The sequence below is a fragment of the Monodon monoceros genome, unplaced genomic scaffold (assembly GCF_005190385.1).
Source record: "Monodon monoceros isolate NGI ecotype Baffin Bay Population unplaced genomic scaffold, NGI_Narwhal_1 Super_Scaffold_13, whole genome shotgun sequence".
NCBI classification, from domain to species: Eukaryota; Metazoa; Chordata; class Mammalia; order Artiodactyla; family Monodontidae; genus Monodon; species Monodon monoceros.
Window position 1 is genome coordinate 82,278,711 of NW_021703769.1, and position 26,920 is coordinate 82,305,630.

General features: G+C 46.8%; 2 protein-coding genes and 1 long non-coding RNA gene across 5 annotated transcripts; 1 reads left to right on the forward strand and 2 right to left on the reverse strand.

The window, feature by feature from the left end:
- The first annotated feature begins 223 nt into the window (after positions 1–223).
- Positions 224–20,135, forward strand: LOC114893801. 3 transcript variants are annotated; one of them, XR_003793018.1, is made up of 6 exons: positions 224–964; positions 9,760–9,904; positions 12,077–12,312; positions 12,966–17,411; positions 18,240–18,420; positions 18,803–20,135. It is a non-coding gene; the product is annotated as an uncharacterized LOC114893801 (long non-coding RNA). The 3 variants fall into 3 exon arrangements; XR_003793020.1 differs by having other exon boundaries at positions 9,760–9,846; XR_003793019.1 differs by having other exon boundaries at positions 224–910.
- Positions 20,136–20,219: 84 nt separating this feature from the next.
- On the reverse strand, positions 20,220–26,858 carry LOC114893793 (putative protein ZNF815). Its single transcript, XM_029219570.1, is given in 4 exon segments — positions 20,220–22,862; positions 22,864–23,144; positions 25,236–25,331; positions 25,618–26,858. Coding segments are annotated over 4 exon segments (732 nt in total). The 5' UTR covers positions 25,898–26,858; the 3' UTR covers positions 20,220–22,787.
- Positions 22,048–22,784, reverse strand: LOC114894342 (gastrula zinc finger protein XlCGF49.1). The gene is made up of 2 exons (XM_029220870.1): positions 22,749–22,784; positions 22,048–22,674 (listed from the first exon to the last, which is right to left on the reverse strand). The coding sequence occupies exons 1-2, from the start codon at positions 22,782–22,784 to the stop codon at positions 22,048–22,050; spliced, it is 663 nt and encodes a 220-aa protein (XP_029076703.1).
- Positions 26,859–26,920: the final 62 nt, after the last annotated feature.

Genomic DNA, 26,920 nt, shown 5'->3' on the forward strand with positions numbered 1-26,920 from the left:
GTGCAGGGAACATGCCCTGCTTTTGCTCCAGCCACCTCAGAAGTGGCAGTTGGTTTGTGGCCTTTTTGTATCTCATTGTTCCTAATTTGCCCCATCTGCGCATGCCTGCAGTTATTTTTAGTCCCTTTTAGTTTCTTTGTATTCTGTTGCTTGAGGAGACCTTTGTCCAGGTGCCAGCCCTGCAGCAGAGGGTCCCAGCCTAGATCCCTTGAGTCTGGGGAAAGCAGGAGCTGAGTTAAGGGTCTTGGGGAGAGTGTTTTCTTTGCCCAACGCACAGCAAGTCAAACAGTGAGGAGTGAGGTGCACAGCAAAGAAAACGTTTGTTTATTCAGGAGGCCACCAGGTGAGAACAGGAGAACAAATCTCAACCCGCCTCCCTGAAGGGGAGGGGCTCAGGATATTTAGGGAATAAAGCTGCCACGTGGGGAGTCACCTGGGGAAAGGTGATTGGAGATAAGAAAACTGTGAGGTAACTGTAATTCTGCGCAGGTTAAGCTAAGCTACAGGCTTCTTCATGGAAGGAGAAGGGCGGCTCCAGCACGTTCTGAGGGTGGAGTTCTCCACCCTCTGACGTCAGAAGGCCACACGTCAGCTGCTCGCGCATGCCCACGTGGGGGGGGGTCAGTAGTCTCAACCAGTCTTAACCGGCTCAAGCTCGAGCTAGACACTGCCGACTTCAAGTGCCTGAGAAACAACTTGGGCAAACATCTTATTGTTTAGGCCACTTGGAGGACATGCAAGTTTTTTTGTAGCAACAGTTAAAGCAAGCTTGATGCTGACGTCAGTACAGTTCATTATTTATTAAGCAAGTTATAGCTTAACGGATCTGATGACTGCCCTCAGTTTCAAAAGGAGTGGACCCTCTTCTCACTGATGCCATGGACCAGCCCTGAGACAGACGGAGATGGAGGTGAGAGTTCCAGACTCAGGACCTGTGTCCAGGAGACCCCTGTGTCACCCCCAGGTCAGTCTGCCCTGGAGAGAATTCTAGAGCCCCTGGAGAGGATGGACTGGGCTTGGGACTCAGGATAGTGGCGGTGGCCCTCTGGGAAGCGTGGGGGAGAATTGGGAGCCCAAGGAGGCCCCTCCAGCTGGAGAACATTCACAGTTCAGGAGTAAAGCAGGCTCACCCCATCCAGCCCTGACTCTGGAGAAGCAGGGTAAGGTCCGGTGTTGGAGGATGGGTGTGAAATGGAGGACAGTGCAGGCACAGACACCTGGCTCGCGTCCTCCCCCAACATAGTCTCTGCTGAGATGTGACTGCTCCCTTCTCAAATGCGGGGTCTCCATTTCCCCATCTGAAAAATAGGAACAGGAGTAGCACCTCCCACAAGAGGGGGCTCCCCATTCCCTTGGGCTGCTATGTTTGTTTCATAAAGTTTTTTTTTTTTTAATTATTTATTTATTTATGGCTGTGTTGGGTCTTCGTTGCTGCATGCAGGCTTTCTCTAGTTGTGTTGAGTGGGGGCTACTCTTCATTGCGGTGCACGGGCCTCTCGTTGCGGTGGCTTCTCTTGTTGCGGAGCACGGGCTCTAGGCGCACGGGCTACAGTAGTTGTGGCTCACGGGCTCTAGAGCGCAGGCTCAGTAGTTGTGGCGCGCGGGCTTAGTTGCTCCGCCGCATGTGGGATCTTCCCGGACCAGGGCTCAAACCCGTGTCCCCTGTATTGGCAGGCTGATTCTTAACCACTGCGCCACCAGGGAAGTCCCGGGCTGCTATGTTTGATAGGAGCGTGGAGCCTGGGCATGTGAAGAAGGGGTGTGCTAACCAACTTTTATAGATGTTATCATAGATGATTCGGCATCTTCTGATCACAGGGCCAAACTACTGGCCAAAGGTGTTTTGTGATTTGGCTCTTGTGGGCATACAGGGCACGATGTGTCTCTGGTTTGGGGGAGCGGGGGACGTTGAGTAATGAACCCTATTAATAAATTTCCAGAGCCTTCCTTGGGGGCTTCCTGAGGACCCCTGGAGGAGGTGCCTCCAATCCGCCACGCCCCACCCCAAGAACAGCGCAGAGCCCCACCCTCTGGCGGCAAAGTGTGGAGTTGCGTTTTCCCAGCATCTCTCCACCTTGACCCATTTGGCAAAAGCCCTTGCTCTGTCCTCCGGGCTGGGAGGACTGTGCTCCCTCTCTAATCTAATGAAGTCTCTGACCCAAAGGGCTCCACCAGGCAAACGTGAAATTTGAGAGGCCAGTTTGTAGGGACAAGTACCACATTTCATTCCAGAAAGTTACAGCCCCACCAGCTGTGTGTGAGAAACCCCACTGGCCCACTCCAGATTTAGAAACTTAAAAAATTTTTTGCCAATATTTTTGCAAAAGCAAAGTATTTTAATTTTTTTGACTTATTGAATCAAGGGTGAATTTGAGGGAATGAGCACTTACAGAATGGAAAAATAAGGACCTCTGAAAATCTTTTATAAAAGCAACAGAAACATTGGCAAAAATTGTCAAAATCTATCAATAGTTTTCCAGAACTTTGGAATTTAGCCAAAGGCTTGCAACAATTTGGAGGTTTTTTTTCAAGAAAATGGCTGAATATCTATGAGAACAGTGAACTTTGGGGCACTTTAACTTGCACTATTTCCATCCCCCTCTCCCCAGCTTTGTGGCGGCCTTGAAAACTGATGGCCACAGAAACACAGTAGCTGTGAAAACCAGCAGCCTGGTTGCCACCGGAGGGAACCAAATGGGTTTGAAGCTCCCGAAAAGCCTCATCCCTAGAACATTGTCAGTATTTGATCTGTATGGCGAAGCCCTAGAAAGCTCCATTCACAGGAATTGTCTTTATTTGCCCTGATTAAGAGCTCACTCTGAGAGTAAAGGTCTATCCCCTGGGCATTTGTCAAAAACAATCAGTGGCCATTGATTAACATTATAGCTATCTGAGGTGATATCAGTTAGGGCAAACAAGAGGCTGGCCACAAAACTTACAAGGAAAATTTCGGGAATGAGAAGCCTGTGTGGGGCTTTGAAAGGATCTGATGTATTTTCCCAGGGATCTAGAAGATCATGCCCATGCATAGGACTGTGCATATGCCCAAGAAAATCCCTAGACAGCTTTAATCGCTCACATCTGGCTGGCCTTGAGCTGCTGAGCAAATAGGGAGTGCCGGCTAAGGCAGAGCTGTGGACTGCTGGGGCATTGAAGGTGGTCCTAACACACAGGGGCCCCTTGGTAAAGCCTGGGAGACTTATTGGTTTAAGGCATGTAAGGAAACCTCTGTCCCATCATTAACTGAAAGCTAAAATAACTGAGCAGAGACTTCACACAAAAAGAATACAGACTTTAGAGACTTCCCTGGCAGTCCAGTGGTTAGAACTCTGAGCTTCCAACGCAGGGGGTGTGGGTTCAATCCCTGGTCAGGGAACTAAGATCCTACATGCCATGTGGCACAACAGTTTGGAGTCTTTTTTTTTTTTTTTGGCGGTACGCGAGCCTCTCACCGTTGTGGCCTCTCCCGTTGTGGAGCACAGGCTCGGGACGCGCAGGCTCAGCGGCCATGGCTTACGGGCCCAGCGGCTCCGCGGCATGTGGGAGCTTCCTGGACCAGGGCACGAACCCGTGTCCCCTGCATCGGCAGATGGACTCTCAATCACTGCGCCACCAGGGAAGCCCAACAGTTTGGAGTTTTTTGTTTTTTGGTTTTCTTAAAGAAAATGGGAATACAGATTTTATAGAATTAGTCAAAGAAAATCAGCAAATAACAAACAGCACAACAACAAAGGACAAAAACAAACTGAGAAGGGAAAAGGGAATCTGATTACTAGAGGTGTATATTATTTAAAATGTTCAGTTTTATGAAAAAAGAGCGGGGTGGGGGAGACATGCAAAGAAACAGAAAAGTGTGGCTCATACACAGAAAATAAAAAAGCAGTTCATGGAAACTGGTCCCGAGAAAGCCCAGATGTTGGATTTTCTAGACAAAGAGTTTAAATAAGCCATTAAAAATATGTTCAAATAAGGAAATTACAAAACCTGTGTTGATGGGCTCATAAGATGTAATTTGTATGACAAAAATAGCACAAAGGAGGGGCAGGTGTATTGTAGGAGTGTTTTTGTGTACTGTCGAATTAGGTTGGTAGTAATTCAAGCTAGACTGTTTTAAATTAAGATTTTTTTAAAAAATTATTTATTTATTTTTGGCAGTGTTGGGTCTCTTGCTGTGCACGGCCTTTCTCTAGTTGGAGTGAGCGGGGACTACTCTTTGTTGCGGTGCTCAGGCTTCTCACTGCGGTGGCCTCTCTTTGTTGCGGAGTGCAGGCTCTAGGTGCACAGGCTTCAATAGTTGTGGCACGCGGGCTCTAGAGCGCAGGCTCAGTAGTTGTGGTGCACGGGCTTAGTTGCTCCGTGGCATGTGGGACCTTCTCGGACTAGGGATCAAACCTGTGTCCCCTGCGTTGGCAGGCAGATTCTTAACTGCTGCACCACCAGGGAAGTCCCTAAATTAAGATGTTATTTGTAAGTTACAAATGGTCCCTGACGTACAATGGTTTGACTTACAATTTTCTGATTTTACGATGGTGTGAAATCAATACACGTTCAGCAGAATTTTGAGTTTTGATCTTTTCCCAGGGTAGCAACATGTAGCATGAGACTGGGCAGTGGTGGCGAGCCACCGCTCCAGTCAGCCACACAATTGCAGTCATGATGGTAAGCAACCAATATACACTTACAACCATTCTGGACACATACAACCCTTCTGTTTTTCACTTTCAGAATAGTATTCAGTCAATTACATGAGATATTCAGCACTTTATTATAAAAGAGGCTTTGTGTTAGATGATTTTGCCCAACTGTAGGCTAATGTAAGTGTTCTGAGCCCGTTTAAGGTAGGCTAGATTAAGCTATGATGTTCAGTAGGTTGGGTGTATTAAACACATTTTCGACTTGCAATAATTTCAATTTAGGATGGGTTTATCAGGAGTAACCCCGACAAAAAACATCTATATAACTCAATAGCATTTTGAGTGCCATATGTATCACTGTACTGCAACATTTTTAAAAAAAACAGCTCAGGATATAGTCGTGTTTCCTATTTCCCAAGCGGCTCCAGGGACCTAGTCCTGTTTCCTATATCGCTGGTGGCTCCGGGGATGTGGTCATGCTTACTATATCCCAGTGGCTCCTGTGATATAGATCCAGTCTGTAAAACAAGAAAAGTATATTTTAAATACTTTTAAGGCTGAGTGGAGCAAAGATTATTTTGTTATTGATTTAGGTGTCAAAGTATTGTGTTTATTATGTAATGACACCATGGCTGTGCTAAATACAATATCATCGACATTACTGGATTAAACACTCATTGCAGTGTTCCCAATTCACAGGAAGCATAAGTAAGAAAAATTAGAAAGTTTTAAAGAGAATAACTTAACACCAGAATTCCTTCACAAAAATAAAAAGTTAAAATGAGGCTGCAGCTAAACTAAGTTTCTGAGTGGCCGATTTATTCTCCAAGCAAGGAAAACCACTTACTAATGGTGAGTGAATTAAATCCTAACAGAGGCAGCTGAAAAAATATGTACAGAGAAAATAAACACGTTCTAAAACTTTTCATTTTTTTGGTCTTTGAAAGATTGAGGACATTGATAGCAACATCAATAGTCAATTTTAAAACAAGATAAGTGATTTTGAGTGATTTTCCTTGTCTTTTGATGAGTTGACAGTTGTTGCTAATATTGCTCAGTTCATTGATTTGTTTGAAAAGTCAGTGCCAAGTTTGAAATGATTGAAGAATTAGCCTCTATGAATAGCAAGGAGCAACTGCAGGTTAGAATATTTTCAAAGAACATGAAGTTCAGAAGAGCCAGTGAAGTTCACAGTTGACACTACTGTTTTATAACATATGATAGGTTGAAATATTTTTCAAAAAGTACCTGCTGATAAATAATGCAATTAATAACCATAGACTTTAATTGGATTATTTGTTTGCTTGTTTTTGATATTGAGTTGTATGAGCTGTCAGTATATTTTGGAAAGTAACTTTTTTTTTTTTTTTCTGGTACGCGGGCCTCTCACCGTTGTGGCCTTTCCCGTTGCGGAGCACAGGCTCCAGACGCGCAGGCTCAGCGGCCATGGCTCACGGGCGTAGCCGCTCCAACGCATGTGGGATCTTCCCAGACCGGGGCACGAACCCGTGTCCCCTGCATCGGCAGGCGGACTCTCAACCACTGCACCACCAGGGAAGCCCGGAAAGTAACTTCTTGATGGTTGTATTTTTTGTAGATATTTTCTCCCAGTCCATGGGTTGTCTTTTCATTTTGTTTATGATGTCCTTTACTGTGCAAAAGCTTTTAAGTTTGATTGTGTCCCATTTATTGATTTTTGTTTTTATTTCTTTTGTCTTGGGAGACTTGCTACAATTTATGTCAGAGACTGTTTTGCCTATGTTTTCCTCTAGGAGTTTTATCGTGTCGTGTCTTATTTTTAGGTCTTTAAACCATTTTGAGTTTATTTTTGTATATGGTGTGAGGGAGTATTCCGACTTCATTGATTTACGTGAGGCTGTCCAGCTTTCCCAATACCACTTGCTGAGGAAAGTGTCTTTCCTCTATTGTATATTCTTGCCTCTTTTGTTGAAGATTAATTGACCATAGATGTGTGGGTTCATTTCTGGGCTCTCTAGTCTGTTCCATTGATCTATATGTCAGTTTTATGTCAATACCATGCTGTTTTGATTACTGTAGTCTTGTAGTACTGTCTGAAGTCTGGGAGGGTTATGCCTCCAGCTTTGTTCTTTTTCCTCAAGGTTGCTTTGGAAATTCTGAGTCTTTTGTGGTTCCATATAAATTTTAGGAATATTTGTTCTAGTTCTGTGAAAAATGTAATGGGTATTTTGATAGCGATTGCATTAAATCTGTAGATTGCTTTCAGTAGTATGGCCATTTAACAAGAATTAATTAATATTCTTTCAATCCAAGAGATATCTTTCCATTTGTTTGAATCATCTTTAATTTCCTTTATTAATGTTTTATAGTCCTCAGCATATAAATCTTTTACCTCCTTGGTCAGGTTTATTCCTAGGTGTTCTTTGATGCAATTTTAAATGGGATTGTTTTTTACTTTCTCTTTCTGAGATCTCATTGTTAGTATCAAGAAATGCAACAGATTTCTGTGTAATAATCTTGTATCCTGCTACCTTGTGAATTCATTTATTGGTTCTAATAGTTTTTGTGTGGAGTCTTCAGGGTTTTCTATATAGAGTATCATGTCATCTTCATAAAATGGCAATTTTACTTCTTCCCTTCAAGCTCGGATACCTTTTATTTCTTTTTCTTTTCTGATTGTTGTGGCTAAGACTTCCAATACAATGTTGAATAGAAGTGGTAAGAGAGGATATCCTTGTATTGTTCCAGAATTTAGCGGGAAGGCTTTCAGCTTTTCACTGTTGAGTATTTATTGGCTATGGGTTTGACTTATATTTTCACAAGCTTTGTACATTTGTCAGGCTAAGCCTTTTTCTGCTCTACAAATATTTTTGCCAACATCAATTGCAACACATCTTAGAAGATTTACTGCAGGTAATGAATTCTTTCAGCTTTTTTACATCCATAAATTTTTAAACATTTGTCATCTTTTTTGAAAGGTATTTTCACTGGGTACAGATTTTTGTGTGTGTGCTTTAAAGATGTTGCTCCACTGTCTTCAGCCTTGCATTGTTTATGACAAGAAGTTGGCTGTCACTCCTGTATTTATTACTCTGTGTATCATGTATCTTTTTATTTAGATATTTTTATATTTTCTTTTTGTCACTGATTTAAAGCTGTTTCATTGTTTTCTTCATATTTCTTGTGCTTGGGGTTTGTTGAGCTTCTTGGATCTGTGGATTTAATTTTTATTACATTTCAAAATTTATTTAATTCTTTTCTTTTTCTTTTCATTTTGGATAGTTCCTATGGCAATATCTTCAAGTTCACGAGTCTCTTCTGCATTGTTTAATCTACTGTTAATCCCATCCAGTGTATTTGTTACTAGGACATGGTTGTTTTCTCCTATACAAGTTTCATTTTTCATCTTTTTTATATATGCCATGTTCCTCCTAAACATGTCCTATCTTTCCTCTAGCTTCATGAACATATGGAATACAGTTACAATAACTGTTGTAATGTCCTTGTCTACTAAATCTATCATCTGTGTTGTTTCTGGATTGGTTCTGATTGATTTTTCACCTCATTATGGATCATATTTTCCTGCTTCTTTGCATACCAGGTAATTTTTTATTGCAGGTAAGGTGTTACAGAAAGATAGCTTGTCCTTATTCTCCACAGCTAAACTCTCAAGTTTTCTGGTGAATCTACAAACCACTGAAATTGTTTTCTCTGATACCACTCATCAATCCATCTAAAGACAGATTGTTCTGACTTCCTTGCTAATTTACAGCTAATCAGTGTACCTGAAAAACAAAAGTGCAAACAAGAATCACTGTCCCAAGACTGTCTGTAGCATTTATTATTTCCTTTCTCTCTCTATTTTTTTTTCAGGCCATGCCATCTGGCTTGCAGGATCTTAGTTTCCTGACCAAGGATCAAACCCAGACCCCCAGTGGTGGAAGCTCAGAGTCCTAACCACTGGACCGCTAGGGAATTCCCCTTTCTCTCTCTTTTATTAAAATTTTGGTAGGTTTTTTTAGTTACTTAGAAGCCAGCCCGTGGTTTGGCCTCCGTCGTATACAAGTAAACGGCATGCAGAGAGTTAACTATTTGTCTCTAAGTTTTTCTTTGATGTCAGACACAAAAGAATATGTGCTTTAGAGTTCAAAGACAAGCAAAACTAATATAATGTGTGAAAAAACAGAATACTGTTTTCCTTTAGGGAAGAGGGAGGGCTGTGGTAGAAAGGGGAATGAGGAGGGTTCTTGGAATTCTGGTAATGTTCTATTTTATCACTTTGTAAAAATTCACTCAACTCTACCATTATTTTTTTATTATTTTTTTGCGGTACGCGGGCCTCTCATTGTCGTGGCCTCTCCCGGTGCGGAGCACAGGCTCTGGACGCGCAGGCTCAGCGGCCATGGCTCACGGGCCCAGCCGCCCCGCGGCATGTGGGAACTTCCCGGACCGGGGCACGAACCCGTGTCCCCTGCATCGGCAGGCGGACTCTCAGCCACTGCGCCCCCAGGGAAGCCCAGCCCAGCACTTTTGATGCTGAACATGTGATGATGGTGGTGGTGATGGTGATGTGAGGATGAGGGTGTTTACCCCCACCACCAACACCGGTCAGTCCTTCCTGAGATCTTCAGTCTCCTGGCCACCCCTTGGTTCAAACTTCGGGGAAACGTGGAGAGAGCAGGAACTTTCCTCTCTTCTCTCCAGGGAGCTGTCTCCCAACCTGCTTTGTGCTGTTCATTCCCCCAGGTTGAAGTTTACCCCCAGCTCTTGCTGCAGACTGTCTCCTTATCACTTGAGAGCAGTGGCTTCCTATCCCCGTTGCCCAGAAGTTTCAGAATCTCCCAGGATATCCCAGTTCAGGGTCCCAAGTTCCCCTCCAGCCCCCAGCCTTCTGAAACCATCAAGTTCCTTAGGTACCACAGTGGGGGGAGAAGATTACTAATGAGGCCGTGGGGCCTTGGATCCCGCCTGACCGTTAAGTGGGCCCTGGGAAACCTATTAAGTGACCCTTTTCTTACTGAGAGTCCCTGGGAACAGAAGCTGGAAGGTGATGGGAGAAGAGGGGGAATGAGGTGGTGGAGTCCGTGGGCTTCCACAGACTACGCTTCTACGGTCTACACTGCTACTTTATTATTTTTATTCACAGAGAAGCTGGTGTTTGATCTCTGCCTTGAAGAATGAGTAGACTTCCAGGTGGGGAAAGGACATTCTGACATGGAGAAGGATGCGTGAGGTCAGTGAGAAAGGAGTGACCGGGGCACATGCAGGTTGCTCTGCGGCTTGCCAGTAAGGTGAGGGTGAGGCCAGAAGGGTAAGCTGGGTCCATGTTGTGATGGTTGGAACTTGCACTTCTTCCAACCAGAATTCAAGGCACCTTCTCCTCCACCCAGACTGGATCTCTCCCTTCTCAGGAGTCATTGCTAAGACTCTGTTCCCTCCAGGATCAGAGGGTGGGTAAATGCACCCAGTCAACCAAGGAGCTAAGGATTGAATTCAGCTGGAATTGGGGGTCTGGATGTCTCCTCTAAATGAATCTCCACATTCTGGTCTCCTTTCTCCTGGGACGCCATAGAAGATGGCGCCTTGTGGGTGTGGGTAGTGGGGGCTGAGTGCAGAGCTCGTGCTAGAATTCACCAACTCAAATCCACGTTTGCAGTAGAGAGGAAACCTGGGAGGAGGGAGTCTGAGGTCCAGAAGGTTCGGGGGACGTAGGAGATTCTCTGTCTCTCTTTGTCTCTGTCTCTCTCCATCCCTCCCTCTGTTTCTCTCTGTTTCTCCGTGTGTGTGTGTCTGTGTCTATCTCTGACTCTCTCCATCTTTCCCTCTCTTTCTTTCTGCCTCTCTGTCAGCCTAGAGCCTGGTGAACCACCTGGGCTGGGGACGCTGCCGAGCAACAGGTGTCTTCACCGCCAACCCATCTGCCGCCTCAGCAGGTGCGGCCCTTCCTGTTTCTGGTCGTGCGTCTCATTCTGTTCCTGCGTCTCATTCTGTTCCTGTCTCTTTGCCTCTGAGTCTGCTGCTTCCTCTCTCTTCAGTCCCTTTCTGTTTCCCCTCATTTTGGGGTCGGGGGGGGACCGACAGGTGAGAGAGACCCAGAGAAGAGCAGGCTCCCTCACTTAAGAGCACAGACTTTGGAACCAGCCAGATCTGGGGACAAACTCTGATTCAGGGGGATGCTGGGTGACGCCTTCCGCGGGTCAGTCTCTCCAAGTCTTGGCTTCCTCACCTGTAAATGAACCGTGATGATGACGCATACAACTCCATAGTGGGATCACAAAGATTAAATAATACTGTGCAGGCAGAGCACTGGGGACACGCCTGCCACTCGTGAGGACTTGACAGATAGCAGTGATAGCGGCCCCGCAGTGGTGTTGGTTTCGATGCGGTTCCTTGGCTCCCATCGGTGTGTAGAGGGAATGGTGTGGAGGCCTGTGGGGCAGTGCCGGTGAAGAGCGAGAGGCAGAGGCAGCGTCTCTGGACCACTTTCCAGGAGCCGGTGATGGGAGAGCCGGGGCGAGGGGCTGGGGAAGAGAGGCACAGGCGCCAGCTTGCCGGTGTTCTGGGTCTTGGAATCAGAGCCGACGGGAGAGGTGCTGCTGACCTGTGGCAAGTGCCGCTGCGCTGGTCCACACATGGCCTCTCCTCGCTCCACTGCTTACTCGATCCCTCCAGGTGACTCTCCATCCAGGGCAGAAGGTACCAAATACACAGGCAGCAGGAAACAAACGAAAGGACTAAGCATGTCTTGATATTTTGGTATTTTTTCATTCAGTAACACCTCCTATAGCAGGGGGTGCTGGGCCAGACACCTGCCCCACATTATTTCTCTCCATCATTAAAACCATCCTCTGGGGTCGGGGAGGCTGCCGATGCTCTCAAAGGTTAAAAACTCTCTCCGAGCTCTCTCCGCTGGCCAGTGAAAGAGCTGAGACGAGAAGCCAGGTGTGTGCCCCTGAGCCATCCTGGCTGCAAGAGGATGGAGGAACTAGACCGTTGTATCTTGGGGTGCTCTTGGGAGCCACAGAGAAAAGAGGTGACTCAGGCAGGATCGCAGACAGGACCAGAAACCAAACCTCCTTACCCAGCCCCCCAACATCCCTATTATCTGAGCACTGCCCCCCAAAATTGAATGATGAGGCAGCACACATCCAAAAATGCACTGTGCACGCGTGTGAAAATAGACGCACAAACCCACGGGTGTAGCTAGAAAGGGCTGTGCTGATGTGCACTGGCCTGAGGCCCTTCTAGGATCCGTAAATCGCCATCTGTTTCCTTTACTGATTGTAAATTAAACTGACCTCTTGCAGCTTCCTTATGGACTCCTAAAACATCAAAATATCCTTTGAAATGGCTTAGTTTGGGAGTAAAAGCATAAGCACAAACACAACTTTTGATAGAATCACAAAATATCAGAACTGGAAGAAACTTTCAAGGTCACCTGGCCCAACTCTCTTACGTTACAGCTAAGGAAACAGGCAGTGGTGCCTCGTGACCGGCTAGTGGACGGTCAAGGGTTTCGTGGTTCACGGCGCAACGGCTGTTGGTGCATATTCTATAAGATGACCTCAGCGCAGGAGGAGAGGAACCATCGGTTAACTATGAAGGGACAGCTCGAGGAATGCTGGAATGTCCGCGTCAGCATCGGCCTGATCCGGCAGTTTGACGTGTGTCGATGGATGTCCACTCTGTTGTTACGCGTGTAAGTGCCTTGAAACGGTGATTGGCCCCAGCTGGATAGGGCTCCTTAGGAAAGGTCAGCTTGCATTAGCTTTCGAAGGAGTGACATTTTAAGGATCAGAGTGTACGGAGAGAGAGAAGAATGTGTCTCTTGTTGAGTGAATTAAGGGGATGGCAGGACAATTGACCTTTGATGGCTGGATGGGGAGATGAACATGATTCCAGTAGGGTGTTTTTTGGGGGGACATTGACCCTGAAGATGGTTGACTGTGTGTACCCCATCTGAGACTGACGGCAATGTGGAGTTTAAATGGCCAGGAGCATTTTAGGAAAGGAGCCCACAGAAGTTGGGGCAGTTGGCTGTTGTGAAGGGGCCGGGCCTCTGAGGTTCCAGGGCCAGAAACCCAGGTTAGGGACATAATAGGGACACTGAGAGGAGGCATATATGTGGGAGAAATGAGGATTGAGTAACTCCTTCACTTACAGTCGTTCTGCGAACGACAAGCGCGACTCAAATCTTTGGTTCCAGGAGGCTGAATTTAGTGGCGTTGCCATAATAACCATGGAATGAGAGGATGACACGAAGCCTGCCTGGGGGACAGGAGTCTTTCCCCGGGATGTGGGTGGCTTGTAAGTTCCGCCTTGGAGGAGGAACAGAATTTCCCATTTTTTTAGGTAGATAATGCCTGGGACTCCTGGGGATCGGACCAGCAGGATGTGAAGCTGGGCATCGTGCTGTGCTGAGGACTTTGGACTTAAGCCTGAAGGTAAGGAAGGGAGAGTTAAGCAAAGAATGGGTATCCATCCTTTGGAAGGGCTGTTCCCGTTGGTGGTATGAAAAAGTGTTTGGACGGAAGCAGCTGGGAGCAGGAGGCCGGGTAGGATCCGCTGTGCTCATTCAGGAAAGAGAAAGCAGGAGTCGTGGGAGAAACGAGCCTCTGGAGGCTGTAGGTGTGCCCAGCAGGACGTGGTGCCCTGTTGTACTTGAAGGAGGAGGAGAGGGAACTCACCTGCCATGCCTTCCTGGTTTCCAATTTTGGCACTAGGCAAGCTCCTCCCTCAGAAGGAGGGGAAGTTTGGGGTGGAAAGAATGGATTTAGTTCAAGACTGGTTGGATTGGAAGTGTTGGCGGAAATGCAGCTAAGAGAAGGGAGTGGGTCGTGAGAGAGATGTAGGGCATAAGTCACGGAAGAGGGTGCTATCATTCAGGAAGGTGGCTGCTCGTCATAACGTGGAGGGGGTGGACCATCTTCCCTGGTCATTTTTTTCCCTGTAACTGAGCCCAAGAGGCACAGGCCCCGGAGTGCCGTGGGTTTGTCCTGAATCCAGCCAAGAGGAAGAAATGGCAAATAAATACGACAGGAAGCAAAGGCCGGGGTAGGTAAGAGAGGAGCACACGAGTCTATCTGCAAAGAGCTGGGAGCTGTGATCTCCCCGAGGGGTGCCAAGTGCAGGGGAAGAAGGCGGGGCCTCTGTGAGCCAGAGATGCTAATGCTATTCTGGGTTGGCCGGCAGAAATGGGGACCCCTTCAGCCCTCTTCCGGGGTTCAGCCCCCCGCCCCACCGTTGTCATCACTATAGGCTGGAACCCGGGAGGCCGGGCTCCTTGGTGCGGCCGGTGTGAAGGCTGGCCAGAACTTCAGGGCGGTGGACAGGCGTGACGGAGACACCTGGGTCCCTGGGATGCACGGGGCACAGGAGGCTGGAAGGGAGAGTGGACAGTGGCTCCGAACATCTCAGTTCCCTGAAAGATGTTGGGCTGCAGGAGATGAGGAGTAGAAAATACTGGACTGGGGAGAAAGCGCTGAAGCCCTGGGAAGGGTGGCGGGAGGGGAAGCTACGGGTGGGCCAGGGAAGGCTGGGCGCAGGGCTCCGGGCCAAGGAGAGGCAGAGGCCCTGACGCTCCTCTCCAGGCTGTGCGTCCATCCTCCCCCAGGCCCCGACACGAGCCACTGGCTCACGTCAAACTGGACCGCCCCACAGGAGTTTGTAATCCTGGGTTTCTCCGGGCAGCCCCTGGGGCCCCGGGTGCTGCCCTTTGCCCTCCACCTGCCCCTCTGTTTGCCACGCTGGCAGGAAGCCTGCTGATCCAGGGGCTGGCTGTGGTGGACGCCGCCCTGCACCCACCATGTACTTCTTCCTGGGGGACCTGTCTGCCGAGGAGGCGGCCTACGCGCCAGTGCTGACTCCGCGCGTGCTGGCCGGCCTCCTCCTGCCGCCTGGGGGCCACCCAGATGGGCCTCTTTGTGGCTCCGGCTGCCTGCTGCTGGGCCACTACCCGGCTGTCTGCCGCCCTCAGCTCACGACTGCGGGGCTCTGCTGGTGCCTTCTCGCCGCCTGCTGCGTTGGGGGCTCTCTCCTGGCCTTGGGCCTCACCATGGCCATCTTCCAGCTGCCCTTCCGCCGTGGGGGCTTAGTCAACCACGTCTTCCGCGACCTCCCGGCCGTGTTGGTGTTGGCCTGCGGGAACCGGGACCTGCAGGAGCACGTCCTGCTGGCGGCCTGCGTGCTGCTGGCGGTGCTGCCTCTGGCCCTGATCCTTCTCCTACGCCAGGGCGGTGCTGGTCATCCTGGGGCGTTGCTGGGGCTGCGGGCCACCGCAAGGCCTTCAACACGGTGGCGTCCCATCTCACGGTGGCCTGGCCATGCTCCACGACGGCTGCGCCACGGCCGTGTATGCCAGGCCACCGAGCAGCCACTCCCTGGAGGAGGACAGGCTGGTCTCATTCATCTACATCAACCTCACTTCCCCGCTCTACCCGGCCATCTACACGCTGCGGAACCGGGACATGCAGGGGGCACTGCAGCGGGTGGTCGGCCCCAGGACACCAGGCGCCGTCCACCAGGCTGATGTCACCGAATGCTGGATGCCAGGTGGAGTCTGTTCTGAAATCTCTCCACCACCCCCGGATGGAAACCTCACATTCCAGAACCATCTGTGACTCCCCGAAGCCTACTGGACACAACCTGGGTGCAGCAGACAAGGACTCCAAAATCAGACTCCAGCCTGCTTCTTCTGCATCTAGTGACTTTTTTTTTTTTTTTTTTGATGTGGACCGTTTTTAAAGTCTGTATTGAGTTTGTTACAGCATTGCTTCTGTTTTATGTTTTTGGTTTTTTGGCCGTGAGCTATGTGGGATCTTAGCTCCCCGACCAGGGATCGAACCCACACCCCCTGCACTGGAAGGTGAAGTCTTAACCACTGGACCACAAGGAAGTTCCTCTATTGACATTTTGAGCTGGAGAGTTCTCTCTGGTGGCGGGGGGATTGTCCCTGTGCATTGTAGGGCGCTTAGCTGCACCCCTTGTCTCCACCCAGGAGATGCCAGTAGCACACTCCACTCCCCCATCCAAGTTGTGATGATCAAAAATGTCACCAGACATTGCCAAACATCCCCTGGGGACAGAATCACCCCTGGTTGAGAACCACTGCTCTGAATCGTAGCCACACAGAATCTTTTGAAGAGGAGTGAGTAAGGAGTCTATGGCAGCACTGTTTATAATAGACAAAAACTGGAAATTATCCAAACATTCATGAACATAGAACAGATACAAACAGCTTGTGGCATATGCATGCAATGGAATACTACACAGCAATGAAAAAGCATGAACTACTGCTACTGGCAAAAAAATAAGGACCACCCGGATGTAATACTGAGTGTAAGAAGCAAGACACAAAGAACACTTCTGGATGCTTCCATTGAAATAAAGGCCAATGACAAACTCATCTGTGGCAGTTGATGTCATCATAGTAGTTAACTGGGGGAAGGGTTTGAATTGGCAGAGGGCACAGGGAGGTTGCCTGGGTACTGGAAACGTTCTATATCTTGACTTGGGTGGTGGTTACGTGGGTGTTTGTGCAGAACTTCACAGAGATGCATCCTTAAGATCCATGTAGTTTGTTGTACATGAAATGAACTGTGGCTGGTTCAAGCTATTCACAAAGACAAGCCTTCAAATCATCATGCCTTCACTCATGCTGCTTTTTGCCCCTGGTACACTCTGTTTCCACTTATGAAAATCCCTTGTATTATTCAGTGATCAGTCCAGATACTGTACCTGTTGTAGACTGAAGGTGTCCCCACCCAAATTCACATGTTGAAATCTAATCACCATTATTAGTTTGTTATTAGGGGGTGGGGTCTCTAGAAGTGATTAGGTCATGAAGGTGGAGCCCTCCTGAATGGAATTAGTGCCCTTATGAAAGAGGCCTGGAAGAGCTCCCTCACCCCTTCTGCCCTGTGAGGACCCAACAAGAAAGCAGCTGTCTACGAGCCCGGAAGAAAGTTGTCACCACACTGAAGCTGCCGGCACCTTGATCTTGGACTTCCAGCCTCCAGAACTGTGAGAGATACATTTCTGTTGTTTATAAGCCTCCAGCTCTATGGTATTCTGTTGTAGTCGCCCGAATGGACTAAAACGGCACCCTTTCCTTCCTCCTCTCAGTTACAACAGTTGTCACTCTAAAATGTAATTTCAGCGTCTGCTTCACCTCCCAATCACCTGCCCACTCCCCCACTTCCCCACTCACAATTAGGCTGTGAGCTCCATAAAGCCAGATTGCAGATCTTGTTCTTACATTTTAAGATCCATGACCCTGGCAGTTCTTAATAAATGTTTGTTGGAGGAATAAGCCATAGACAAGCTCTGAGTTCTTTTGGGGTCTCACACACTGGCTGTAGGGAGGGGACACGGCTCTCGAGTCCTGCCAAGGACAAGAATCTCTAAGACTGACTCCTCTTTGGGGTCTCAGAGCATCAGAGCTGGCTGTGAAAACCCCAGCTGGACAGCTTGGACCCAACTTTCCAAGGCAGGGAGGCTTAGAAGCAACGCGTTTGTGTCTTGACATAATAAACTGCATTCGGAAAACTTGATAGCTCTGCTTGTACCCCCAAGGCCAGGGTCCCAGATTCCGTGAGGGGGAACTTTTCCTAAAAATGCCTCCTGAAGGGTCGGTCAGGAAAGTCTTAGAGCCAGGATCAGTGCCGGTAAATACCGCCTACCTAACCTCCTGGCTGGAGAAACCACACGTCTATGAAAACTGATTCGAAGGCTGGGGAGAACTGATCTGTGCAGGCAACGTGGGACACCAGAATGCCTGTCAGCTGCCTCAGAAATCTCGTGAGTCTGTTTCTGTTTTGCAGATAAGTTCATTTGCGTTATTTTTTTAGATTCCACATATAAGCGATATCACATGGTATTTGTCTTTCTCTGTCTGGCTTACTTCACTTAGTATGATAATCTCTAGATTATAGAAAACAAACTTAGGGTTACCAATGGGGAAAGTGAGGGAGGGATAAATTAGGAGTTTGGGATTAACAGATACACACTACTATATATAAAATAGGCAACGAACAAGGACCTACCGTATAGCACAAGGAACTATTCTCAATTTTTTAAAAATTTATTTTTGGCTGCGTTGGGTCTTCGTTGCTGCGCACGGGCTTTCTCTAGGTATGCGGGCTTAGTTGCTCCGCGGCACGTGGGATCTTCCCTGTCCAGGGCTTGAACCCGTGTCCCCTGCATTGACAGGCGGACTGTTAACCACTGCACCACCAGGGAAGTCCCTATACTCAATATTTTATAATAACCTATAAGGGAAAAGAATCTGAAAAAGGATAGATTCATAAGTATAACTGAATCACTTTGCTGTACACCTGAAACTAACAACATTGTAAACCAACTATACTTCAATTTAAAAAAGAAAGACAGGAGGAAGAGACAAAAAGAAAGAAATCTCATGAAAGGGGGTCTCTGTCCATTTGTCCGTGCCGTCTTAGTTCTTACCTTCTGCTTCTCCCTGAGGCCAGTGCTCGGGACCCTGAGGCACACAGGAAGCCCCCCCGTCAATTCCTTCCCAAATCCTACGGCTATGAGGAAGTCCTCACTCAAGAGACACTTAGGGCTGGCAGTCTAACAGGCCTGGTAGCTGTGGTTGATTTGTTTCAGCGCATCTCCCAAGACCGGGTGAGGCCTGAGGGCCACCAGCAGTCCCGTTATCCGCACTGTACATGATTGAGAGTGATGACCACAACCAAAGAAACCTTTGCATTTGACCGCCTGGTGGGGAGCCTTGGTGGGAGCTGTCAGGTTGCTGAGCACAGGTGGCTGCACCTGCTTTGGCATTGAGGTAAGTCAGGGTGGAGGCCCAGCCTGCGTCTGCTGATGGTGGCCCTCCATCCCCAGGTTCCTTTAAAAGGTTATGCAGGGAATTCCCTGGCAGTGGTTAGGACTCCACGCTTCCACTGCAGGGGGCACGGGTTTGATCCCTAGTCGGGGAACTAGGATCCTGCACGGCGTGGCATTTTGGGTCTTCGGCCGAATTCTGTGGTGGGAAGTAGCAGCTCCGGGCCAGATTTAGATACTTTCAAAGGCTAACTGGACCCTTTTCTCTCCCTCCTGCTGTACAAAGTCTTTCAAAATATTTTGAGTCTTGAGACGCATCAAGTTTTAAGTTTCAGTTTATTTATGTATTGAGAGATAATTGACACATAACATCCTATTGGTTTCAGGTAGTACAACACAATGATTCGCGACTTGTGTACATTGCGAAATGATCACCGTGATGACTGTAGTGAACATCACTTCATGTAATTGCCAAATTTTATTTTCTTGTGATAAGAACTTTCAAGATTCACTCACTCAGCAACTTTCGAAGATGCAATACAGTTTCAAGTTTCAGCTTCTAATTCTCTATTACCCGCCACGCTGACAACTGACTTGGCCTTGGGGATGTTACCATAAAGGTCTGCAGTGGAATCCCGGGCAGCCGGACTCAAGGCAGCTGCTTCCCCTCAGGGTGTCCCAATCAGCCTCACTAGGATCGGGCTCACCCCCACCAGCGCAGAGGCAGCAGGATCACCGGAGCTGGGACCTCGGAGCCTAGAACCAGTGCTTTGGTGAGTCGGTGGTGGCTGAGTGCTCATGGCAGGGTGCATCTCAGCCCTCACCTGCCCCGACAGGACCTTTTGGAAACCGGGGCCAAGTCTCCTAACAGTCAGCAGCTGGGTCTGTGCCTGGAGTGGGGAAGTACACCCAAAGTCTAACACCCACTGGGGGAGTTCACCCTCTGCGGGGCAGCAACCTGTGGGAGACACAGCCACAGCCCGTTTGCCAGCCAAAGGCATTTCTCCACCAGCCAATTGCAAGACTCTACCATCCTGTTCCCAACTGTGAAGACTTCGTGAAATTAACACTTAAGTGGAGCGCAGGGTGTAAGGACGATGAGTGGGTTCAGCAACAGACCACAGAGAAATCGAAATCGGCAAGTTTATTACTCACAGGGCCTGGACCAAGCACACAGCACACCGGGAGGGGCCCCAGGGCGGGTCAAGGCGGAGTGCAGACAGGGACTGGACTTGGCACACATCCCTTTATTAGGGTCCACGGGGGAGTGCTCTGGGGTTTCTAGGTTAGGACCAGATTGGGCAATCCAAACCCAAAGAGCAGGGTTTTGGTAAGCTCACGGGGGTCCTGGCTAAGGGGTGCGTAAAGCTTACAGGCACTGGGAGGCAGGTGAGCTACTGATCACAAGGGCTGCGGGGCAGTCACTCCAGGGACTTACATCTGCTTGTGGCCGAGCGGCTGCTATAGGGCATGTCCTTGCACAAGGGGCTTGTGTCAGCTTAAGGTCCCTGCAGCCATCTGACCAAACACGATGGGTGATGAGGCAGCAATACTAGAGAGCAGCTTAGCTAAACTCTGGACGGATATACATCGAGTACATCTAGATGTGAACTTATTTTTAGTTATTCAGCTAGGCATATATTGCATGTCTATATATGCATATATATATACATATATATTTCACACACATATGCATGTTAATGCACATCTTTTGTTAAATCTGAGTCAATACATCTTTGAATATTTACTTTTCTTCCGTTTTTTTCATTTTGTCTTTAAGGAGCTCCTGTTTGCTCTTCTCTCTCTTTTTGTTTTTTTTTTAGTATTTTTGGCCGTGCTTTGCAGCGTGCAGGACCTTAGTTCCCTGACCAGGGATCGAACCCATGCCCCCTGCAGTGGAAGCTTGGAGTCTTAACCACTGGACGCCAGGGAAGTGCCTGCTCTTCTCATTTGTATGTCTCTTCCCCCATTCTTTCACATTTTCCACCTCTCTATATACTGAATTCTGTGAATTGGCTTATGGCTCTGCCTTCCTGTTCCCATTTTCTTCAGCTGAGTATAATCTGTTTGACATGTAGAATATTTTAACATTGAGTTTTAAATCTCAGTGACTATATTTTTCATTTCTAGACACCCTATGTGGTTCTTTTTCCAAATAAGCCAGTTATCTTTCTTTGTGTCTTTGCTTTCATGCAGTTTTGATTTTTTGTTTTTTATCATTTTTCAAGACAGTCATTTTTATAGAATTTCAGATTTTTCTATCACCTTAAAAGACTTGAGGTTTTTATTTTGTTAAAATGTCTGTTGACTTTCTTCACATTTTATTATTCTGGATTATGACCTCATCTTGGGTTTGTATGTCAGAACCCTGGGAAACACAGGTTGAGGGTGTCTTTCTCCAAGAATAGTTTGTGTTTGCTTCTGTAAAGTTGCTTCAAAGACCAGGACAAATTTCTATGTTAATTGTTCAGTTTTTCAACTGGGGCATGAGTAGGGCAAATTCACAATTCTAACTCGTAAGAGGTGCAGGTCACAGCTTGTGAATCATCAGGGTAAATTCTTTCCCTACCAGAGTCCAGGGAAGGACAGGCAAGCTTCCTGAGCAGATGAGCAGGTTTTTCTCTGGTCCATCCTTTCCCTATATGTACAGGCTTTTGAAATTTCTCAATTTATGAGGTATTTCAGTGCCAAGCCTTCTGCCTATAGCTTTTAACACCCAAGCTTCTGGGTAAACAAACCTACAGGGCAGCTTACAGCATCAACTCACACACTTTTCAGTTCTCTCTGGAACTAGCACCTGGAAACCTCACTGATTTTCTTGCAAGCTGAATTATGCATTTAAAAGAATGTTACCTGTTATTGTCCATAATTTCAAGTGGTTTACAGTGGAACATTTTTCACTTTAGGTGGTCCACTATACTGCCAGAAAAGGGAGTCCCAACCTTACTCATTTAACATGACTTATAAACTAGTTGATGGAGAGAGATCAGGGGATGTCATGAAATTGCTGGTTTCCAGATCCAGGGGGGCTCTGTAATACTTGCCAGCAAACAAAAAACCAAATGGTATGTGGTACGGTGTATGGACTTCCGGTTGAGTAGTAAATCCCAGTTATAACGTATATTAAAGACAAAAGGGTGTAATTTAGTGTGGAAACTCTTGATAGATGTCATCCTACATATTATGGTATCTGTGTCTACAAGTTCACAATTATGTTCAACTACAAATGCAGTTCAAAAATAAGTAAAATAAAATTCTGTTTATGTAGCATTTCCAGGAACATAGTCCCCACACACCCCTGGGATTGTTCTGTGGCTTATTCAATCTGTTATATTAATGGTTTAAATTATTCACTTAGAGCTCAATAGCCACAGTTAATTAGACACAGATACACTTCATAGTTAAGTTTAAGTTTATCCTATAAAAATAGATCCCTCTAGAGCATCATTACCCTTCTATCCCTATCCTTAGTTTTAAGAGAATAAGCATTTCCTAGTTCTCCAAGTTGGTAGGAAGGTCTGCCCACAGTGGCATTGGACTTCTTGCCGAAGGATTTTCCATGTTCACAAAATCCACAGGGTTTTCATTCCTAGATGTGTTGGGAATTCCTGATGAAAACTTCTCTCTCACTTTATCCGTACAGTTTCTCCCTGGTGTGAATTCTGTGGTGTCTGATGAGGTTCGCCTTCTGGGAGAACGTTTTCCCACAGTCAGAGCATTCATAGGGCTTCTTGCCCATATGGGTTCTCTTGTGTATGATGAGGCAGGAGTTTTGGGAGAAAGCCTTCCCGCATTCGCTGCACTCGTAGGGTTTCTCTCCGGTGTGAGTCCTCTGGTGAAGGATGAGGTGTGACTTCTGGAAGAAGGCTTTCCCACACTGGCTGCAGCCATAGGGCTTCTCTCCTGTGTGGACTCTGTAGTGGATAATGAGGCATGACTTCCGGGAGAAAGATTTCCCACATTCTTCGCAGCCATAGGGTTTCTCTCCCGTGTGGGATCTGTGGTGTTCGATGAGACGTGACTTGTGGGAGAAGATTTTCTCACAGTCTGAACACTTATAAGGCTTCTCTCCAGCCAGAACGGCCTCGGGTATGGAGAGGCTTGTTTCTGGGGAGAGCTTTTTACCGCATTTGCCGTTTCTGCCGGGTTTCTCGTCTGTGTGGTTTCCCGGACGTTTTTTGCTGAGGCAAACCTTCTCCTCTCTCAGGCCATCCCCCTGGTCATTGCATCCAGAGGACTTCTCATCCCTGTGGACTCTCTGATGGGTGATGATTTCTGATTTATGGGAGAAGCCTTTCCCACATTTGGTACATTTGTGGGGTTCCTCGTTACTGTCGGTTCTCTGATCAGCATTAAGGGCTTGGTCATGGCTTAAAGCATTTCTACATTGGTTACATTCACGTGGGTGTGCCCCAGAATGTGGAGTTTCCAGCTTAGAATAGAGAAATAAGTTCCCCTGTGCATCATATTCAAATCTCCTTCTTGCAAGGTACGCGTTAGGAGTAACGCCTGCATTACCCGGCAAGGCTGCTCCACACGACTCGCACTTAGGGACCTGTTGTCCTGAAGAAACGACGTTTGTGTTCTGACAGGTGTGTTTTTCGACTGTGTTACATGCGTTGTGCCCTTCTGTGGTCAATTTTTTCTTGTCTAGGAGTGCAACTTGCTTCAAAAGTTTGTTTTGGTGTTCCCGTTGTCTCTCTACTTGGGTATCAACTTGCAAAACTTCTAGGGAAAAAAATAAATAAGGACACAAACGTGTTATCTTTCCAGGAGCACATCACAGAACTAAACTATTTCAGAAATGTTTGGAAGGAGGATTAACTTCGTGGTTTCAAACCTGATTGCCCAGATTAAATAATCATAATAATCCTGCTACAAACACTTCCTACTCCCTTGGCTTCTGAAAAGAAAAAAAAAATGAGAACTGATAACAGATAAAACCCTGACGGTGAATATATGTAAGCTCTGCTATTATCAAGTCCGCACATTAAATTGGGAAGAAGGTGAAAACACACACAAGAGAAAAACTAGAGGATAGTGGACTCAAGGCATTGATGTGCTGATGAACCAGGTCACCAAGAGAAAAAGAAAACCCGATCTGTGTCAATTACCAATCTCCATGGTGAAAGCATTCCCCAATGTGACCAATTTGAGGATGACATCACAGAATTCAGAGCCAGAGGATTCTGCCACCATTGGCCATCACAGGCCGGTACTAGCTCTAGCATCCCTAGGTAAGGGGAAGACCTAATAAGGAGGCCCCATCAGGAGATAAGGGTATTTAGGAATTATGAACGAAGACTAAAGACAGACCAGAGTTTTCAGGGGACTCTAGGGAGAAGGGTGTTTAGGAAATAGGAGCAAAGGACTTGGGCTGAATGAAGTGTGAGTTCCCCTCACTTTATTCCTAGGTTGCAAATAGGCTTTTCTCTCACCTGCACTTCCTGTGCCCTTCCCACCTTAACTTCCCCTCCATTCTGTATATCAAGTTAATTTTCTCAAAGCATCAAGTTCTTTAACTGTTAGTTACAGGAATTCTCCTAGAATCAGAGGTCCATTCTGCAGCGATTTATTCTCACATGGATCCACGTGGTCTTTACGATGTCCAGTACATCGACACAAGAACCGTAGAACCGAATGCAAGCCATCCTTGCCCTGGGAAGATTCCCTGTTGTGTTCTGATTGCTCAGATGACCGTTTTCTTCATTTGGTTCCCTTAAAACCAAATCTGGCCGACAACCCAACCCTACGTGTTCCCTTCCCATATGCCTGCAGATCAGCCCCTCCACTAAACCCATACTGACATTCCTTGGGCAAGTTGGTTTCCACAGCACTGTGGAATCTACTTGGAGAATCTTAACTGTCGAATTCTTCATCCTATGCTTAGATATTTATCTGCTTTTCCTTTACTTACATTTTAAACCACAAATACCCCGCTATTTCACCTTGGGCACTAATACCCAGTGGAACCATGAAAATTCCTGTGTTTAGAAATATTTATGTTCCCTGAGCCCCACTGCTGAATTCCTAAGAGACAAAATCAATGCCTAGTGATCTTCCCCAGCAGGATTTTCTGGGTTGGGACCCAGCCAGGGGGCATTTTTAAAGCTCCCCCAGTGAGTCTGGGGTACCCCCCTGATTAATAACAACTGCCCTGAACAAATGCTTGATAAAGGATCCTTGTCCTAGACAGTAGAGGGGGTTAGTCAATATATACTATGTGTGTCGTGCAGAAATAAAGATGAATAAAACAAAGGCTCAGCTCCCTGTGGGATCACACTGAGATGGGGGAAAAGCTTCAGTTATAACGTATCAGACAAAATGGGGACATGTTACATGGTCTTGTTACATGGTCATGTTACATGGCATTGAAAGAAAAGACAACTAAAATAAAAATGAGTGACACAAAATAACACAGTTATTTTAAAATAGGACAAATCTATGAACCCCTGAAAGCATGAGAAAGCCTGTTTTATAACCATGGAGACAAGCGTAAGCCTGAAGATTCTAGAGAAAGACTGAGAAAGCAAGGTCTTAGAAGGGGGCAGTGGAATAGAATGAATGGATAAACTTTAAAAGAATATGTCTTTCTCTAAAATCCAGGGAAAGGAGAGTAATCATGCAGTGATGTGTGATATATGCAGGTAGCAGGAATCATTTGGGCATTTCAAGGTCTTGAGTCAGATGTCCATAGCTGCTTGCAAAGATCCAAGGCTTTTAACACAGATGTGTGAAACAAAAATAATCTGAGGTTCTGCTTTGTGACCTCCTGGAATCTCATGTCCATTGTCCCCCTCCAGGCTGGTTCTCTCTCACCTGGAAAGCTCCATCTGAGGATCTCTTCCTCCTTCATCCACGGTTCTTGCCCCTGCTCCAACCTGGAGATCACAGCTGGTTTGGTGACTTGACACCCTATTCATAAGAAATAGTTACAAGATTTATGCTGAGCCACCTGGGCCATCCAAGGAAGCAGAAAGCTCAGACTGCCTAATGAACATTTACATCTCAGCCAAAGAATAGCTATTTCACTTGGGAGGAAAATTCACAAATAATCCAGGTGAGATGAGAAAAAGACTTACTGATGGTTGAAACCCAAGGCCAAACATTTTTAGTACTTAACAGGGTCTTACGTAACAGAGAAAAGAAAGGAGCTCAGACATAAGCAGCGGGCAGGGGCGACACAGGAAGCCTTCCTCACCCACGGAGACCAGGTGGCTGTAGTTCTCCAGCATCACATCCCGGTACAGGGTCCTCTGCGTAGGATCCAGCTGCTGCCACTCCTTACGGGTGAAGCCCACAGCCACGTCTCTGAATGATAACGACCCCTGGAACAGCACACTCCTGATTAAACTGGAGTGCTCAGCACAGAGTATTATGGCAAAGGTGTAGAGGAGATGGATCTTACCACCTTCGGAGGTCAGGTTTCCCCATGTTAAGTTATATAGGAAGCTTAGCATGCCCCTAACTTTGTACGACATTTCGTGGGAGAGAAAAAAAAGATCATTAGAAAATATCTCACTTCTGGATCTCTATTCATCCATTCATCCATCCATCCATTTAGTGAGCAAGCATCTACGGAAGACCAGGTACATCACTGGTGTTCGCATGGTGCTTGAGGTTGAAAGCTCAATGCCACATTGCTTCTGTTCTAGGGCATTTGTAGTCTGGTGGAGTGAGATGAATGTAAGAGACTGCTGTATGGTAACAATACGCTGAAGGCTATGACGGAAGTACATTTAAGTACGGAACAGACACAAAGAAGACAGCAGTCAAATTCAACATCCTGATGTCAAGTTAAGCCTCATTGGAGGTTACATGTCAGCAGAATCATGAAAAATAAATTGTTCTGATGTTTGAAGGATATTCCTATCAAGAGGCATGGCCTGAGCAAAGGCAAGGAAAATCTGGTAGGAACTGCAAATATATGACAGTAGGGAATGATAGTATAGAGTATAAGGGGAATGTGTGTGTGTGTGTGAGAGAGAGAGAGAGAGAGAGAGAGAGAGGTCAGATCATAGGACAAACAAAGGGTTTTTCATACATGCAATGGGGACTCCATCACAATATTTAAGAAGGGGAGTTACCAAAGACAAACTGATGTGGAAGACCACTGCATCACTGAGGTGGGAATCACTGGGAGGGAGAGAATGAATAAAATTCGGGTATAATTATAGGGAATTTTCTGGCAGCCCAGTGGTTAGGACTCCGTGTTTCCACTGCAGGGGGCACGGGTTGGGGAACTAAGATCCTGCAAGTCACATGGTGCAGCCAAAAAAATAATAATAAAAATAAAGTTCGGGTACAATTATAATCATCAACATGTGATATGGTCAAAATTAAGGTGGCAACAAGAGGAAAGCAGAGAAAGGATTCCATGTACACAGAACAGGGCTTGGCTCCCCTTCCCTTTCACCCTCCTTTTCTCTCTCTCTCAATGAATTAAGGACCAAAGTTACAATTTTAATTTATACTATTTTATATATATATATATATATATATAA

Excerpts from the sequence above, each read along its gene's own strand:
- LOC114894342 (XM_029220870.1), bottom strand. The coding sequence starts at position 22,784 with ATGACCAAGCCCTTAATGCTGATCAGAGAACCGACA. Across the intron at positions 22,675-22,748 it reads TGCTGATCAGAGAACCGACA|AGAGTCCACAGGGATGAGAA; the intron begins GTAACGAGGAAC and ends ATCACCCATCAG.